We start from the raw sequence: 18,488 nt of genomic DNA, 5'->3' as shown, positions 1-18,488 counted from the left end.
GACTGAATTTCTCTCGCTTCTTTTGTTAGGCCATGTTCTCTCCTTCCAAGGGGCCTTCTGACAGGCCATTCTTCTGCCTACAATGACCTTTACTTCTAGGCAAATCCCATTTAATCTTCAGGTCTCCATTTAACCTTCACGTCTTTACTCTTATGACACCTTGTACTTTAGCTTTGGAAAACAAATCACAATAATTTGTCTTCCCTGTAGACTGTAAGTTTCATGAGGGGCCAGTCTGTTCTCTTCTGCATCCTCAGTTCCTGGCCCAACGTATGTGTCTAATAAATGATAATGGAAAAATAAATGGCTGGAGTTCTGGTGAGTGACTGCCTCTGGGAAGTCACACATGGAAGTGTCACAACGACAGTGAGAAATAATATGCACTGTGGTATTCCTTTGGATGGCTAACTATAAAATCTTTTTGTTTATTTTCGCTAGAAGATCATTTTCCGTATTAAAATTTTAAAAATAAAAATAAGATGTGAGCATTATGTTTTTAATCCAATGGGATAAGTAATTGATGTTCAAAAGAAGGTATTCTTCCATAATGTGCAAAAAGAACTTGCAGCTGGTCAACATTGGGGGTTGTAACTGCTGGTGATAATAAATCCAGGTTGCAGGTATAGAACATCTTTTCATGTGAGTAGTTCTTCATAAAAAAAAAAAAAAATGATTGCAAATAAATCCAGCATGATTTTCCAAGAGTGAGCCACTAACCAAAACCAGTATAAAATCTATCACCAAGGGTATAAAAGGATACATCTATCAAAAATAATATTTAAGCATTCCATAATCACTGGAGGTTTCAAACTTGTCACAAAACACTATTAATATCATGAAACATCATGATATCTATGACTGGTCATCTAGATTAGGGTGAATCTAATGAATTAGCATTTAAACCAAGCCTATGAAATATTCTCTAAAAATCATAATTTTTAATGTACAGGAGCTTTTGACAAAAACCTTAAATAGATGAGAAAACCATAACAGAAAGTTCTAGTTAAATGTTAAGAATGACATGAATGGGTCAGTGGTTTGTTTCACGTAGCATCTTTGGTTGTTTAGCTTTGTTTAAAATAGCATCTTTGGCAAAAGTAGGATTTTTGTGGCACAATACCAAGCAAGTCTGTACCATTGGATTAAGATGCCCGCCTCTTCAGTTCTAGAACAATCTGTCCCTGCATCTCTGCTTCAGTCATGACAATGTTTGTTAATCTGCTTGAGTTGCTGCCGTACTTAGAACAACTTTAGAACATGTCTCTAATGAGAGGTGCATGCAAGTACACCCTTATTTCATTAAGACTCCACAAGTGGGCTTTTAAAAAATAATTTCTACATAATCCGATAGATTGGGCTTGCATTTATTTCTGCTGTGTTTCATTGGAGATTTGGATTGGAGAAGGATAATTGAAAGCTTAGAATCACAGACAATCAGCAGCAGCTTTGTTGGCATGGTTCCTTTCTATAAGGAGGGAGAAAGGTACACATTTCTAGGATTTCTCCAGACTTATGCTAAAACTATTAGGAGAAGGTTTTATGGTTGGGATTGGCAAGCTCCTTTCCTGGGATTTATCATTATGTACGAGCACAGACTTTTAGACTACATGTCCCATACTGTGCCTAAGATGCTTTAGGGCTAAAAAAAAAAAAAAAAAAAAAAAAGTTTATTATCCCCTGCCAGTTAGCTCAGAGTGCTGAAGAACTGCTCTGATGAAGCCAAGTCACAAGCCGTGTCCCTACAGAAGCCAGATAATGTCAAACAAAGAAGAGAGCTATTCCCTGGCTAAAGCTCGCTCCTTGAATCTCAGCCAGCTCTTGGCTGCCGCAAAACTCAGTTAGCTTACCCTCAATCATAGGAGAAACCAGGAAAGACAATGTAGGTGAATCAATGCAAAACCATCATCACTCTTGAAAACAAAAGTTAAATATAGTCATTTCCTACTTGACAGTGTCAACAGAATCATCTTCTCAGTCAGAAGTTATTACATATTCTACAACTTGATGAAATTACTTTTTGTGTCTCCTTAAATGCCTTCCTACACGTTGATAATTCTTAGAATGTTGATGTGGACTACAGCCTGAACCTGTATTACGTGTGGGACCTGGAGTGACATGAACTTCATAGAGAACACGTATTTCTTTGCTACAGTCATTAAATACAATGGACTGTGCCTGACTCATACTTGAAATGAGTTTGCAGCAAGCTGTATATACTCTTCTCCTTTCATTGGGTCTCTGCAGTTCACGGCAACGTGTGGATTGGTCTTTAACCTTTACTGAAAGATATACCAGGCTTTCCATCCTGATTTTAAATGAGAAAAAGAAAGAAAAGAAAAACAGAGCTAAATAGCTAGTTTCAATCTCAACACCAGAGAATGGGGAAGAAACCCTATTTTCACTTCAGATTTCTCTGCCTAAAATATATCTTCCAGAAATTCACAGTTCTTCCCTGATTTTATTCAGGTTTCTATGAAAACTTCCAGCTATTCTTAGAGTACTCCCCAAAGCATCATCTCTGCCATGATATTCTCCAGTCCCCTAATCTTTATCTCCTTACCTTGCTTTCTTTTCTTTAAAGCACTTATCTCTATGTAATATTAGACTTGGTAATTTTTCTTTTTGTGCCCTGCTCTATTTCTAATGCAAAACAATGCGCCTGGAATAGAACAGGTGATAAATATAATGTTATTGAAAAATTATTTAATAAGTATGAACATAAATTTTAAAAATAAACATTGTAACAGCAATAAAATGACATGTATATACGGTGACTCTTTTTTCTAGACAGTTTTGGTTCATTTGGGAACATGGCATCCTTCCAAGTACCTATTGCCTCAATCTTCTAAGGGAAAAGCCTTATAGAATCTGAATAATGGTTTATTTTCTTGTCACAGAGTTGCAACTAATTCCTAGTTCTTTTATTAATTAAGATTTTCTAACTTTTAAGCCAAGCTCTTTTGCTGGTAATGGAGGTAAAAGTTGACATAACATAAAAGTAACCATTTTAAAGTGTACAATTCTGTGTCATTTAGTGTATAGACAATGTTGTAAAAACATTACTACTATCTAGTTTTAATACATTTTCATCAATAATGTTATTTTAAAAACACTAATTATTCATCTTGGAGTGGAAAAAATCTAATCCATTATGGTGCCAAATGCTCAATAAATCAAGAATTTATCTCATCATTCCTATGTAGCTATTATATGGGGTAACCAAATAGTTATATTAATTTCACATCAAAAAACCATTTATAAAAAGGCATTAAGCTATTAAAAAACATAACCTACAATTCAACATACAGCTCTCTATAAACTCTATAGGATAGACAATTGTATTCTATTTTGGAGAGACAAGCAATGAGAAGATGCTAATTCGGAAGTGGTTAGTTTAGACAAAGTAAGGTCAGACTCTCTTCCTTGGCTTGTAGTCATTATAGTAATTATTTCATAAAATGAAAAGTTTCCATTTCCCCCATAGAGCAAGTTCATTCTAACACATTTCCTCTGGTTTAGTGACAGCCTGTTTAAACATATGTTTCTTGTGCTTCACAGACATACTTGGCACGTGCAAGACAAAATCGACGCAAACAATGTGGCTTACACCACTGGGAAGCTAAGTTTTCACACTGATTATCCGGCCCTCCATCATCCACCTGGGGTAAGGTGAGCCTCACCACATTTTCCACAAGGCAAGCCAAGGACCAGTGTCCTATATTTTCAACCTAGAAAATTATGTTTTACCAGCTAATTTGTCTTACGTAGATCTTCTTTCTCCAAAAACAATCCAAACTTAACATATCTCTGTACCTAAATCCTGACTAGCTGAGCATTCCCAGGGGCTAGAAGATTTTCATATATATTGTTTAAACATTTTTTTGTTTGTTTCTTCCTGGAAATAACTACAGGCACTCTTTGCTTTATCAATACGTTTTACCACAGCTTACTTCTTGAGGTCTTTTTGCACGTTTACCATTTCCAAGAGAGTTAAAAGAGAAAAGAAAACAAGGGAACGCAATGTAGGGTTTTTCCCACAAAGTCACATGGGCATCATTCCTATTAGTTAGCTATTACTACCAAAAAACAAACAAACAAACAAACAAACAAAAACCAACCAAACAAACAAACAAAAAAGCATTTCATAACTTAATGGCTTAAAAGAACATTTACTTAAGTCATGTTTTTACAGTTTGGGCTGCATTCATCTGGGCAGTTCTGCTGCTGCTGAGTCGGCTAGGGGATGACTGACTTGGTGGTGTCTGACATGGCTTGTCTCAGCTCCACTTGATCTAGCCTATCATCCTCCTGCTGCCTAGCCCTGGCTTATGCACAGAGAAGCTGTCAGAATGCCCAGAGAGCAAGCCAAAATATACAAGGCCCCTCAAGACTTAGGCTAGTAATCAACACAATGTCACTTCTGCCATGTTTTTTGGTCATAAGTTTAGGTCAGATTCAAGAGATGAAGAAGTAGAGGCCACCTTTTCTAGGAAGCTGCAAAGATGTACTACAAGGATGTGAACGCAAGGAGCAGAATAACCTTGGCTATTTTTGGAAACCATCTACTCTCCCATCAAGATTCCTCATCAAGGAAGAAAATGTTCAGCATGGAGCCACAAACCCTTCAGGAGAATTTCTAGAAAGACCTTCTTCCACTATATTATTACAAAATTTTCATGCTACTAAACCAGCTGCATTTTTACAAAAGCATCATTTTGTTAAACCAAGAAATGGTCAGGAAACTACCTCTGAAAAGATATTTTGTTCCTATTTTTAGAGCTGAGTAGGAATAAATGAAGTAACTACTCAGAAATTTATATTTTCAAAGGTAAATGTAAGTGGAAATTTGGGGCAGTTCTCTAGCTAATGAAGGTAAAATGGGTGGAAATCAAAATTAGTCTGGTTTTTCCATCATATTAACTAAACACGTTTTCTCTGTGCCCTTATTGTTTTCCATTGTCCTAGCCAGCATTAACTAAGCTAGCCTAGTATTTGACTTCACATTTCAAATTATTTTGTTGATTGCAAAACACCACATGCTTTCTTTGAACTAAATGATGTCAGTGAAATGGCCACTATAGTCATTTTGGGGGATGAGGTTTGGGGGAGGAAGAGGTACACAATAGAATTTATTCTAATTGTGATCCAGAAATTTTCTAAAACCCTTAGGGTTAAAAGCCAAACTAATCAGCTCAGTTCATCTGCTAAAGATAGGTTGGGAAAGTTAGATGGAATAAAGTTTTTACAATTAGACTAGAAAACTAAAGCTCCTATTTGAATTTTTAAATTACCTGCTGCTTTTTATGAGTTTAGGTTTTGTTTCTGGGTTAAAATGGAAAGCCTATGGAAAAGTGATTAAATGACTTCATAAATATTGCTGAAGTGTAGTATAATGCTTGACATTTTCATAGCATTTTATATTCTTTCAAAGCATTTTTACTTACATTATCTTATCTCTCTGTGCATTTCTTTAAGGTAGAGAGGATGAATCATGTCTTTTTATGTCAGATAAAGAAAGGACACAAAACAAGGTTAAATATTTTCACAGGGTGACATCTGAATAATAGGGAGCTTGGACTTGAACTCAGGCCTCAATCTAGCTTTTTCAACACTCCAGACTGGTCTTAAGTTAACCTTTCTGAATTTCTGTAGTTTATATAATGTGATGATTATTTATACACATTGCCAAACTCATTACAAAATACAGGAACTGGACCTTATACTTCTCTATATCTCAAGACTTAACTCAGCACCTTTCATGTAATAGAAACTTAACAGATATGCTATAAAGAGGTAAAGAAATGCCATAAATTTGTACTTATCACCATCAGCAAATGAAACAGCCGACGCTAAATAAACCCAATAGGAGAATTTAAAATAAAAGATGAGTCCTGAAATGTCTAGATCCTAGTAGAAGAATAGTTAAAATGCGGGCACTTCTTTATGCTATTGTTCAAGTTTGCATTTTGAGTTATTCAGGGGTCTCCGTTCCAAAGTTGGAGGGTTTTCATAACAAACAGAATGAGTCAATGTTCTTTTCAGTACCCATGAAATGATCTGGGTAGGTTACCTGTTGACAGTTCAGTTTGATCAATTTGGATCATATAGGTCCGAGAAAAGGAAGCACATCTTTAAAGAAATACAGATGTTGTTTCGCTTACTTCATTGTCTGGGCCAAAAGTCACATGCCGCCATAAAATAACATTTAGAAAGAAAATACTTTTAGTTCCGAATGACTTACATGAAATAGACCTGGGTTTTATACACATTAGGCATATATTTACCTTTTGAATTAGCAGTGAAAGTGTTGTCTGGCTCTGTCCTTTTCTTTCATAAGATTACATTAAAATAGAAATATGCAAGAGAAGATTATTACTTGGCCTTGCCACATGTAAAAGACATCAGTTGACCTTTTATAAAGATTTATATTTGAATTATTCTCTGTTACTTCATCATGGTAAAATCTAAAAGGATTTAAAGAACACTCTGATTCTTCCAGAGACAAAGTTATGCTATTGTTTTGCCTTCTTGGAGTTTGGTACATCTGAGGTTGACATTTTCACTTCATCTTCTTTTTAATCATGCTGCTTCATGATTAAAGCATGATTGTTGCCCTGGTAATGAGATGGTTTTCTACAACTTAGTCAATTTAGGCAAGTAATTTTTTCGAGATTAAGAAAAACTAGCATCAATTTAAGGACGGAATATCTCCTCTCGTAACATCAGAAACTAAGACTTCATCAATCGGAAATGGAAGTTTAAGTTTACAAAGCACATACCACACAATCCTGAATTATTAAGAGTCCTATAAAGAGATGTCTCTATAGATAGGAAAGGAATTTGCTGCAGGAGGATTTTGAGGCAAATCGACCAAGGTTTGAATACTAGTTTTACCATGGATTAGCTGAGATTTTACTAGCTGGTTGATTTTTTTCATTTCTGGGTGTCACTTTCCTCACCTATATAATGAAGCTGAAAGTACCAAATTCTAAGGATTGTAGTGAGGAATTAATAAATGTACATGACACAATCGTAATCTGAGAACAAGTACATACAAAATTTAAAACATTGAAAAAATGTATGCAAGTTTGTGAGGGTGGCAGGATTTGTGTGCTAGACCTGCACTATTTCATATAGTAATCACTAGCCACAAATGAGTATTTAAATTTTAATTTAAATGAATTAAGTTTTAAGAAAATCTAAAATTAAGTTCCTCAGTCACTTCAGCCACATTTTAAATGTCCAATAGCCGTGTGGGACTAGTGACGATTGTATTGGGCAACATAGAAGAACATTCCCATCATTATAGAAAGTTCTAATGGGCAGCACTGTGCTAGACAATCTATGGAGATAAGCAAATTATATGGATACTTCTCCACTCATATAGATATCCCCCTAGTCTGGGTATTGGAACATTTTTGCCTCTTCCTTGCTATAAGAACTGTGAGACATTGGTTTTTATTTTTATTTCACTCACCAAGAATAAAATTTTTACAGCTGAATAGTGTTAGGTTTCTTTAGACACAGAAAATCAGGGTCTAAATTTAGGTATTCAAAGTTACCCACCCATGCTGACTTACATGACCAAGGAAAACCAACTCCATTCAAGAATCTTTTTAATTTTACTGTTTGCTTTTCAAAATGAAATAATGTTCAACATTTCCCCCTAAATCTTGGTAAAAATAACTAATATTTACTATCCTTTTGGTTTCTCATTCCCAGTGTTTCGTGGGTTTATCCAACCTCATAGGCTCATTCCCTCCATCCTACCTCATTCCCTTCTTATCCATACCCATGATTTATTGCATTAGACTCCCAAGTAGTTACTCTCTCACTAGTTCCTCCCTTAAAAAAAATGTATCCCATGTAACACCACTAGACTAATATTCTTCAACTCAGTTTTGACTTCCATATTCAAAAGCCATTAACAATTCTCCTCTGTGCACAAGTCCAATATCATCCTTCATCTGAGATTCAAGACTCTCGATGATGAGGTTCCAAATTACCTTTCCAACTGGATCTATTCCCAGGTGTAACTCTCTACTGCAGCCAAACCTTTTGATACCAGTGAAATGTGCATTTTTTGCATAGCCATCATCACTGTCACCTGATCCACTTTTTCCAATCTATTCTACATATTCAAAAATCTTATCCATCTTCCTTTACCCAGATTAAATCCCATGTCCTTTGTAGAGCCAACAGGAAGTGCATAAATACTCAAACAGGAAGTGCTCACTCCCTGCAGCTATTATAATATGTGCCTTTCATTTACTAATGGACATCATTATGCCTATGCCTGTGCCCGTCTTCAGTTGTGCCCATGTCTTCAATGTTTTAATGATAAAAAATATTGATTACAAGCAATTTTTTTCTCCCCAACCCCTTTCCCTGCTGCCCAAAGACAAATATAAAAATTTCTGTTGATTTCAGTGCATCCATATCTTTCTGTATCTTTCTTTAACACAGTGTCAAAAACTGTAAGTGCACATCATTTTAAAACATATTTCTCTTTACAGGTTCAGCTTCTGCACTGCATAAAACAAACAGTCACTGGGGGTGATTCAGAAATTGTAGATGGATTTAATGTATGCCGAAAGCTCAAGGAAAAAAATCCTCGGGCATTCCAGATTTTGTCCTCCACCTTTGTGGACTTCACAGACATTGGAGTGGATTACTGTGATTTCTCTGTACAATCCAAACACAAAATTATAGAGTAAGTACTATTTATAAATTTCTCAATAAAACAATTGACAGCAAGAGCTTCATTAACCTAAAGCTTAAACCTAGAAAGCTTCAATTAACTCCAGAGCTTTACTTTTTATTAGCTCTTTAATCCAATTTTAGATGGGAACACACAAAAAAACCTTTCATCATAAAAAAATTCTTTATCAAATTTCATGAAAGTCTCTGTTCTTAATCAACATAAGGGAAATAACTAAGACTTCATGTCCACTTAATTTTTAAGATATAGTTATTATCAGTGTGACTGTATGAGTCAGAAATCTTTTAGCTAGAAGAGAACGAATCTAATGCAAATTAGGAAGATTCAGGAGTTAAACAACGTTATTTGAAATTCATCTCTTTTGAATTCACCCCTTAGCTTTGCCATCCTTTGTGTTGGCTTCATTTTCAAAGATAATCAGTGCAAGCTCCAACTTTTCATTATCCTTAGAGCTGGTAATCACTGTGCTAAGGATACCAGGACCGGAAAGAACCCAAGGGGCACTTAGATTGTTAGGAAAGTCAGCTTTATTATGCAGGCAGGCTCAGCGGGATCCTTCCCAAAAGACTCAGCCCCTAGCCCCTAGCAAGGTTTTGTGCAAGTTTTTATGGGTTGGGGACTTCCTTAAGTTGGGGAAGGGGTAGGTATCCTCTGGTGATTGACTCAAGGTGTGGCTTGGAGGACGTTATGCGGAAGTGGGCTGGGTCTTAGGCTGGGGCCTTCTCTCTCCGCTGGGGCCACCATTTTAGCTCAGTTCCGAGTGGCAGGGAACCATTTTAAGGTCATTTTCTACATCAACTGCACATAGAAAGCACTTATTTCCCAATAGCTACAATGAAACTAAATGACTCACTGTGTTCAAGTGAATCCTTGAAACAATCACCATAGACAGAAAGTCAGACAATTCTGACTGGCCTTTGGCTGTTCCTGGGTCACATGTTCATCTCTGGAACAAGGTCACCTTTGTCTGAACCACATGGGCTGAGAATGAAACAGGGATGTCTCCCCAAATTGATGCCAACAAAAATCATATGTTCCCTATACAGAATATTTTGTGTTCTCTTTTCATTTGACATTATTTGATCACAATTTTTCAGGTATCTACAAAGGACACACACTTATCCTTTTATTTGAGAATTATCTTACATTGTCTTTCTAAGACATATTTTACTTGATCAGACAGACCTCAGTTGATAAATTTTTGGGTGTTTCCAATTTTAGAATTGAGTTTGTATTCTTCTTTTAGGAGAAATAGCCCAATAATATAAAAATAAACTTGTTTAATAAATAATCAAATCCCCAGAGTACTCACTCAACTTTCTGATACACACATAAAGCCTTCATTTATTCATTCAACAAATATTTATTGAGGTCAGCCCCTCTTCTTAGTGCTTGGGCTACCTCAATGAACCAAATAAAGTTTCCTGCCCTCACGTAGATTGCGGTCTCACAGCGGAGGGGAGAATTGGAAATTTTTAAACAAATGAGGAAATTACAATGAATATTAAAACATTTTAAATACTTAAGAAAAAAGGAAAAGTAGGTCAGAATAAGAGGAGTCTGTAGGACGAAAGACTTAGAGGAGGATAAAACTTGTGTCTCTAAATAGTGTGATGAGGAAAATATTTGCTGAGTAGGTGGTATTTAAGCAAAAACTTCAAGGAATGAGGGAGATTGCCAAGATAAGGAGTTTCCAGAAACAGCTAGAAGAAAGGTCTTACCAAGGTCCTAAGAACAAGTCTGGTGTGTTCAAAGAAAGTTAAAAGGCCAGTGTGGAGTACAGTATGAAGAAAGAAGGTCAAAGAGAGCTAAGTTCATGTCCAGCCTTGTTAGCTATTGTAAGAGCATTGGCTTTCACTCTTAGTGGAATAGGGAGCTACTGCAAGGTTTGATGGAAAGAGAGACATTTATATTTATATAAATTTATTTACATTTTAAATGGAGCATCCTGGCTGCCGTGCTGAACGGAGTGTAGAAGAACAAGGACGGGAGCAGGAAGAGCAGTTAGGGAGCTACTGCAGGATTAGAGGAGAGGGTGCTGTAAACACGAGTGGTCCAAGTGGTGAGAGTGGAAGTGTGCAGAAGACTTCATTTTGAGATACATTTGTAGGTCAAGACAGCATATTTTCCTGACAGAATGGATGAAGAATGTGAGAGGAAGACAGACATCAAAAATAAATTCTAGTTCCGAATAGTGTTCTCTAGGAGATCAGTCATCTTATATACAGTTAAAACATAGCCAGTTGTTCCTCAGCATCCTTTTTACCCTTCCTCATCATATAGCCCTGCATTGGGACCTTCCTTTCATTCTATTGGTACATACAGAATTTCCTTCTTGCTCAGAATCAGTTTTTCATTTTAGGTTGCTCTTCAAGATGTCAGCCAACATCTCCTCTAATGCTTTTCAATCTTCAGAATAACGTCTTCTCTAGAAACTAATTTGCTTTCTATTTCCCTTCATGTCATAGCTGAGAATGCTAAATAATGAATTTGTGTCTTCTTTTCTCAGATAGAAAGTCAGTATCAAGTGAAAGGAAACAAAGACTCTGTTACACAAACAGAGAGAGAGAGAGAGAGAGAGAATTGATTATATTGCCTATATATAAGAATTCTTGGAAATGAAAGCTTAATGCAATGTACCATGGGACACACTATTCTGATTTAATTAGATTAATGAATCACGAAATTCCCTTCATTGGTATGTGAGGGTACACACATGGACTCTAAAAGAGAGAGTTCATAACTAGCATAACCATTCCCATCAAAGAATTATAGTGTTAGTGAAAAAAGAATAGATCGTCAGAGTGGCTAGAATGGAAGACCCCCAAGAAGTTTCAATGTCATGACACTCCTGTCAGTAACATAAAGGATGGTAAAAAGGGTGCCATAGAGATAAAGATCCAAAGAATGTACCTCAGACTAGGCACTCCTCTGTGCCTCAGTTTTCCCATCTGTAAACAAGGGACTGCATTAGAAAAGTATATTGCAAACATTTAAAAACACAGATATTTCTTTCCAATAATGCTCCAATAAAATCAGACTTAAAAACCGCAATAGATGAAACATAAAGTGTTGGGCCTACGGACTTAAAAATATTTGAATAGGTAAAAGCTATTATCTCAAAGAATGAAGAATGAATCTATTTCCCTAAACATAAAAAACGTTTTAACTGGAATCTCTAGGAACATTTGCTTTAAATTAATTTGAATCATTCTGGCACTTATGTTGGAAGATTTCTAAAAGTACTTGCTAAGTGAATAAATGAAAAACAATTGAATACACTATACTACACATCACCTGAACACCTTCATGTGTTTGGATTCTTTAATACTGCATTTCAGAATCACCTTCCAAGGCAAATTGACCCTTAGAAATGTAATAGATACTTTGTGACTTATGTGTTTTAACTTTTTCTCTTTAAAAAACTAGATTAGATGATAAAGGCCAAGTGGTTCGCATCAACTTCAATAATGCAACTAGAGACACCATATTTGATGTACCTGTTGAAAAAGTTCAGCCTTTTTACACAGCTCTGAAGGAGTTTGTTGACCTCATGAACTGTAAAGAATCCAAGTTTACTTTCAAGATGAATCCAGGTCAGTGCGCATGTTTTCTCAAACTGTACAGATGTATTTTCTTCACCCTTCATTGTTCAGAGCAATCTCGAAGCAGTTTTTCTGGAGTATGTCATGGGGCACACTTACAGTAGAATCCTGGTGAGTAGCCAACTAGCTTAAAGAGCAGACTCCCGGCCCCCACCCCTGCTCCACCTACTCTCCAGACTTTAAAATACTCCTTTTTAACAAGCTCCTTAAGTACACCAAAATTTAACAACCTCCAACTTAAAGAATAAATCCTTGAAAAACAAGCTATCGGCCAAATGAATTCGCATGCCTGATATCAAGACCGATGACTTATATTTTCTATGCTGCTAGCCAATCGATACAAACTGAAGCTTGTACCTAATTCTTCTGTATTGGTAAACAAATGCAATTACCCCCATGATTCTCACTCTAAACTGCATGAGTAACATTTACTCATTAAGCTTATCTGATTTGGCAGACATAGTGCTACCTGAAATAAAGTAGTACCTGGACTTGAAATGTCCCAGCTACGTGAAATAAAGAAGCAGAAAGCATCGTGGTTTTCCTGGACCATCTCAACTCAGTAAAGTGACATAAAACTTGAGGCTTCTGTTATTTAATATAAAAAGCATAATTTCCCTCTGCTGCTGATTTAGCCAAGAAGTGGAGGATTCTTTTCACTGGTGATTATTGTTTGAATTGATCTTTGGCCTAAGAAAGTAAAACTAGAAATCTCCATATATCTGCTGCTATGCACTCATACCAGCTTAATTTGAAGAGCAGTAACATGTAAAAATGGAATACTCTGGGAGAAAAACACCAAAAGAATAGGAATTGCAATCCAAGCTTCACCATTTAATGGTAGCATGGCTTCAGGCAAAGCCCCCAACTTCTCAGAGCCTCAGTTTTCTCACGTATGAAAAATGAGATAATATTCTCTTTTTAGGATTTTCATGAGGGTTAGAAATAATGTACATAAATATACCAGAAACACAAAAGACAAACCAAGAATGTCACTATCCTTATAATTCTTTGAAGCGGTTACACTGGAAACGAACATTTTTAAGTAGGAGATAAGTAACAGTGAAGAAGAAAAATTCAAAAGTTTTACAAAGAGATATTTTAAGTAAGAATTACAAAAGTTCCTATAGGAGGCTACCAGGCTATGGAGTTTAAATGTCAGAAAGTCTAAAGCTGTTTGCATCCAGTGGCCTGATTTGTGTGAAAAGGAAATGTACAGATTTACATAAAGAAATAAACATACTGTGTGGTTTTTTTTGATGCAAACTAAGTAGCAATGATATTTTGCATTTTCTAGCTCTGCAAATATTAAACTCATGATGATTCATACTGAAAACATCCTTTGTCTAGGTGATGTGATTACTTTTGATAACTGGCGTTTGCTTCATGGCCGACAAAGCTATGAAGCAGGAACTGAGATATCCCGCCATCTAGAAGGCGCTTATGCCGACTGGGACGTGGTGATGTCAAGGCTTCGCATCCTGAGGAAGAGTGTTCAGAATAGCAACTGAATCTCAGATCTACAATTTCAACACGATTCCACGGAGAGTATTTTGTAGTATATGGCAAGGCTAACTGTCTTCACAGACCGTGATCCTTGCCATGCACACATTAATTTCTTTAACATTGAACATGTTACCTTTCTCACCAGAGTTTTCTTTTCTTTGTAATCACTTGCAATGCCAACTCTTTGGATGTTGTATCAGTGTTCTCTCTTTTTTCCAAACAAAGCCTCCTTTCTGTTCTATTGCATGTATGATCTAATTTCCTTTGCCTGTATATGAGAATCTCCAGAATGCCCACAAATAGTTTTGCATCAAATAAAACCTTTCTTCAAATAACACCTTTTTTAAAGAAAGATTTGTTTCAAATAAAGCTTGTGTTTCAAATAAAACTTGTCTCGTATAAAACAGGTTTCTGCTCTGTTGTCTACAGGGTCGCATTTTTCATGACTGCATAAGACTGTCTTTAGCATCTTAGGAAACGTCTTCATATTTTCAAAGATCTGTTTTACTCACTTTTATTAAAGAATTATATTACCCAGATTTCTAGACTTCACCAACCTGGTGATCTCAACATTACCTTTAATATTTAAATTATGACACCAAACCCACGCATACCAAATTAAGAGAAAATCTAGTCTCCCTCAGTTTCTCTTGCCCCAAATAAATGTTCCTAAGACTAGAAAAGCTTATATCTGTCCGTGAGTCAGTTCTCCTCATTCCTTGCCTTCAATTAATAGTAAAAAAGGTATTAAGAGAATCAAGATGCATACAACCCTCATAAATGAACACAATGTCTGTTAACCTGTGGACAGATCTACCTGCTGTTCTTGGCTTCCTCTATGGTCACTGCCTTGTCCCCAGTAGTGGAACACAGGTGTCACTGCCAGCTGTGGAAATCCCACTGCTATTGAATCCAGTCCCTTCCCTACTCTTGCCAAAAAAAAGGGAGCCTCAGCACTACCATTTGCTGAAATCCTGGTAGAATGTAGATTTTTAGTCCATACATTTTGGACGGTAACCAAACCCCTTACTTTGACAGTCTTAATCACTGCCACCACAGCAGAACTCTACCTGTTGCCTTAAGACCAAGAGAAAACACTACTTCCATCCATGTTCTAGCTTTGGCTTCACACTTACAGTGCACCCATGAGACTAGGAGTCTGGATAAAGAGTTCCGTAAGGTCATGCCACCACACTCCTCTGATTCTCTGAAATCGGCATTGAGTCCACGTCACCAGCTCAGACTCTCTTTCTGCCCCTTTCTGGTGCCTTCTTCTGGTCTTGACTGGGTCTACTGTACCATAGCACATACGTTTGAGTCCTTCAAACTTCAAAAGGAATGGGTTGGGTTCTCCATCCCATCTCCCCTAAGACACTCCTAGAATGAAAACAGGTGAATTCAACAAGGACACGGCCTCAGAGGCAGCATTCAATACCTTTCTGGAGTAATCCTAGCTCCATTCATTCATAACATCTAAAGCCCAGGCACTTTCCCAGCTAAAGTAACTTTGATTCATTCAGCAGATATTTATCACCTACTTGGTATATGTCAGGCACTCTGCTAGACTGAACACACAAAAGGACTTGAGATGTGCCTGCCTATAGTTTGGTAGGGGAACAGATAAAGACATAGATGATGAACATAGATGAACAAAATGGTTCATAGAAAGGCAAACAAGCCAGACTGAGGACATTAATGAAAGCTTCAGTCTAAGTAGAAGGAGGGTTAATAGTGGTTTTCCAGGCAGAGATAAAAAAAACAACTTTCCAAGTCAAAAAGCAGAAGAGATGCAGAGAATTGAGAGTGAACACAGCGCATGTGTTGACACAAGTGAGAGAGGGTAGAGCATCACAGTGGTGTCACTTCTGGGATTGGATGCCTACGTTCAAATTGTAATAATGACAATCAGTTAACTATGACTTTGGACAAATAAACTCTTCCTTAAACTTCGGTTTTTCTACCTATAAACGAAACTAGTAACAGCTCTTATCTCATTAACTTTATGAGTGTTAAATGAAAATTCACGCAAAGCAGTCTTTTCCCAAACTTCTCAGATGGTAAGAGTCACTATGGTGTTCTATGTGTGTGTATGTGTTTTTAATACAACCTCCCAGGCTCATTCCTTGGAGATTATGATTCAATGGTCTAGGAGAAGGACCAGGAATTGTGTTTTTTAACAATCATCCCAAATGATGTGTCTCATCAGAGAAGTTTGGAAAACATCGATGTGAAGACTTTAACAGAGTTCCCAGCTTAGGGTAAGTGCTCAGTAGATGTTAACTATTATTCGGTATAACAACAGAGGTTGTAGAGGGAGAGGGTAGATTAGGGTGAGAAGAGATATATGAGGCTGAAGACAGAGATGGGGGCCAAGTCATGAAATACCAAAATGTATGTTACATGAAAGAGTTGATATTCAATCTTGAAAGTAATGAGGAGCCATTTAAAGATTTTTAAGCAATAAAGTGCGCTGATCAGATATTCATTGTTTAAATTTCCATCTGGCTACATCGTGGAGGGAATTGTAAATGAGAAGAACTAGAGACCATAAATCCACTTATGAGGTTATAAATCTACTTACTGCAGGAAACCAGATGAGAAATTAAGAAGACTGCATTAGAATGCTGGGAGAGGGAATGGAGATACACTTAGAAGGCTAATTCTAGAGGACTTGATAGCCCGCTGCGTGTGAAGGATGAGGGAGACATCGAGGATGTCTCCCAGATTTCAAGTGTGGAGAAATTACTGGTGATTCCATGCTCCAGGAGAGAAGCTACAATAGCAAAAAGCAAGCTTGTGGGCAAGAAAATGAATCCAGTTTTTGACATACTGAACTTGCATTGCCCCTGAGCTATTTCTTCTGGCAGTTGGATATATATACACACATACAGCTCAGGACAGAGACCTGGATTGGAGATCTCCATTCGGAAAGTATATAGATGGTAGATGAAATCATCACTTGTTTTCCCGGAGACATTTCGTGATTGTGATCAAGGTTACAAGCCTCATGGCATGATGATAAGCTAATGATATTGGCCGAGTTTGTGGAATCAATTACACTCCATACATCAAGGATCAGTGGTGGCTTGTATTCAAAATTAGCTAGACCTCTTACATACTGTATCTGGTTACTAGAAGACAGAATCCCAAGCCAGCACCCCATGGCCTGGCTGGTTCCTTCTCTGCAGAAAATTATTTCTGCCCTGGAAAGGAGGGACAGAAGGATTGGATACAATTGCAACAATTTCTGAAGTGTTATATAGGTCATGACATATTATGGGCTACAGCAGATGGTGCCGACTGAAAATGATTAGGTTTCCTGGATATAATCGTCTAAAGATTTGACTTTCCCCCAAACTCATAATAGATCTGATGTAACTTGGATTAGAATTTACCCCTCTTTGGCAATGTGGACTCTTACTGTCTGTTCCATTTCTATGATTTGCCTTGGAGAATATTAACTTCTTGGCTGGTTAATTGAAATAACTCCACAGGTCATTGGAATGACATGTCACAAGGTTTCTTTGCTGGTCTCTATTTCTTTCCCTAGCTGACCACTAAACCGTGAGTCAATAAATATCTACCAGATAGGTAGAGGGAACTTATGCAAAAGAAGGAATTCTATGGAAAAACTGAGTGATGCTGAGGGTAATTTCTCTTTTCAGGAATTTAAACTAAGAAACAGGAGACATTTTATAAACAAAAATACCCCTTTACATCACCCTCAAAAAATATATCATTTTGAGGATACATTTGCACTAAAAGTTCTTGCAATGAAAATTTGATTTGGTTAGACTTAATGGCTTAGAGCATACTTCTGGGTCTCTGCAAATATACTTCCAGCTGCCTGGAATACTCTTCCCTACCACCTTTTATGCCTGGAAAACTCCTTTCCCTTCAAAATTCAGCTTAAGTTTCACCTCCCCTGTGAATCCTTTCCTGATTCTCCCAGTCAGGCTTAAGTACCCTTTCCTCTGGCTGCCACTGAGCCTTACATACTTGTACACATTTGTATATTTATCCATTCATTCTAGCAATATTCTCACATACCTACTATGTGCCGGCCATTATTCAGGGCACTGGTAATACTGTAATGCTTAAGATAGACATGAGGGCTTCCACAGAGCTGATGGTCTAGTGGGAATATCAGGCAGTGATCAAATAATCACAGAAATAAATAATTACTGATTGTAGTAAATATTACAGATGAAAAGGCCAAGAAGCTACAAGAGCTTAAAATAAGAGGACAGGACTGATCTGAGGAGAGTGGGGCTCAGGGAAGGCTTCCCTCAGGAAGTGACTCTTGAGGTGCTTAATGAAAAATGATGTCCAATAATGAACTTTTGGCCTCAATTAACAGAAACTCTGAATTTAACAATAAGAAAAATGTTTTATTTCGCAAAACATAAAGCCCAGGATATAAGGCAGGCTCCCCACATTGTATATCACCAGTTCCATATCTCTGTAGTTCTCTTGGTTCTGTCTTCTTTCATGGGTCTGCTTTATCCTCAAGCTGGTAAAATGGCTGTAAAAGCTCCAGGTATTACATCCAGACATGGCTACACGAGGAGGAATAAAGAGACCGATTTTTCCTGTGTCTCTTTCTTGGAAGCAGAGAAACCGTCCCTAAAACCCCTAGTACAGCCTTCCTCTAC

At 37.1% G+C, this 18,488-nt stretch overlaps 1 protein-coding gene across 3 annotated transcripts in view; it reads left to right on the top strand.

Annotated features, from left to right (window-relative positions):
• BBOX1 (gamma-butyrobetaine hydroxylase 1) overlaps positions 1 to 14,233 on the top strand; it is a 62,921-nt gene extending 48,688 nt beyond the window's left edge. For all 3 annotated transcript variants that reach the window (XM_081064947.1, XM_081064948.1, XM_081064949.1), the window contains exons 5-8: positions 3,559 to 3,664; positions 8,517 to 8,713; positions 12,152 to 12,318; positions 13,678 to 14,233. In XM_081064947.1, coding sequence (XP_080921073.1) covers positions 3,559 to 3,664; positions 8,517 to 8,713; positions 12,152 to 12,318; positions 13,678 to 13,838 — 631 coding nt within the window. In that variant the 3' untranslated portion in view covers positions 13,839 to 14,233. The remainder of the gene's footprint in view (positions 1 to 3,558; positions 3,665 to 8,516; positions 8,714 to 12,151; positions 12,319 to 13,677) is intronic.
• The last annotated feature ends 4,255 nt before the right edge of the window (positions 14,234 to 18,488 follow it).

The sequence above is a fragment of the Rhinolophus hipposideros genome (genome assembly GCF_964194185.1).
Source record: "Rhinolophus hipposideros genome assembly, chromosome: 10".
In the NCBI taxonomy this organism is placed as follows: domain Eukaryota; kingdom Metazoa; phylum Chordata; class Mammalia; order Chiroptera; family Rhinolophidae; genus Rhinolophus; species Rhinolophus hipposideros.
This window is presented reverse-complemented; position numbering and strand designations above follow the sequence as displayed.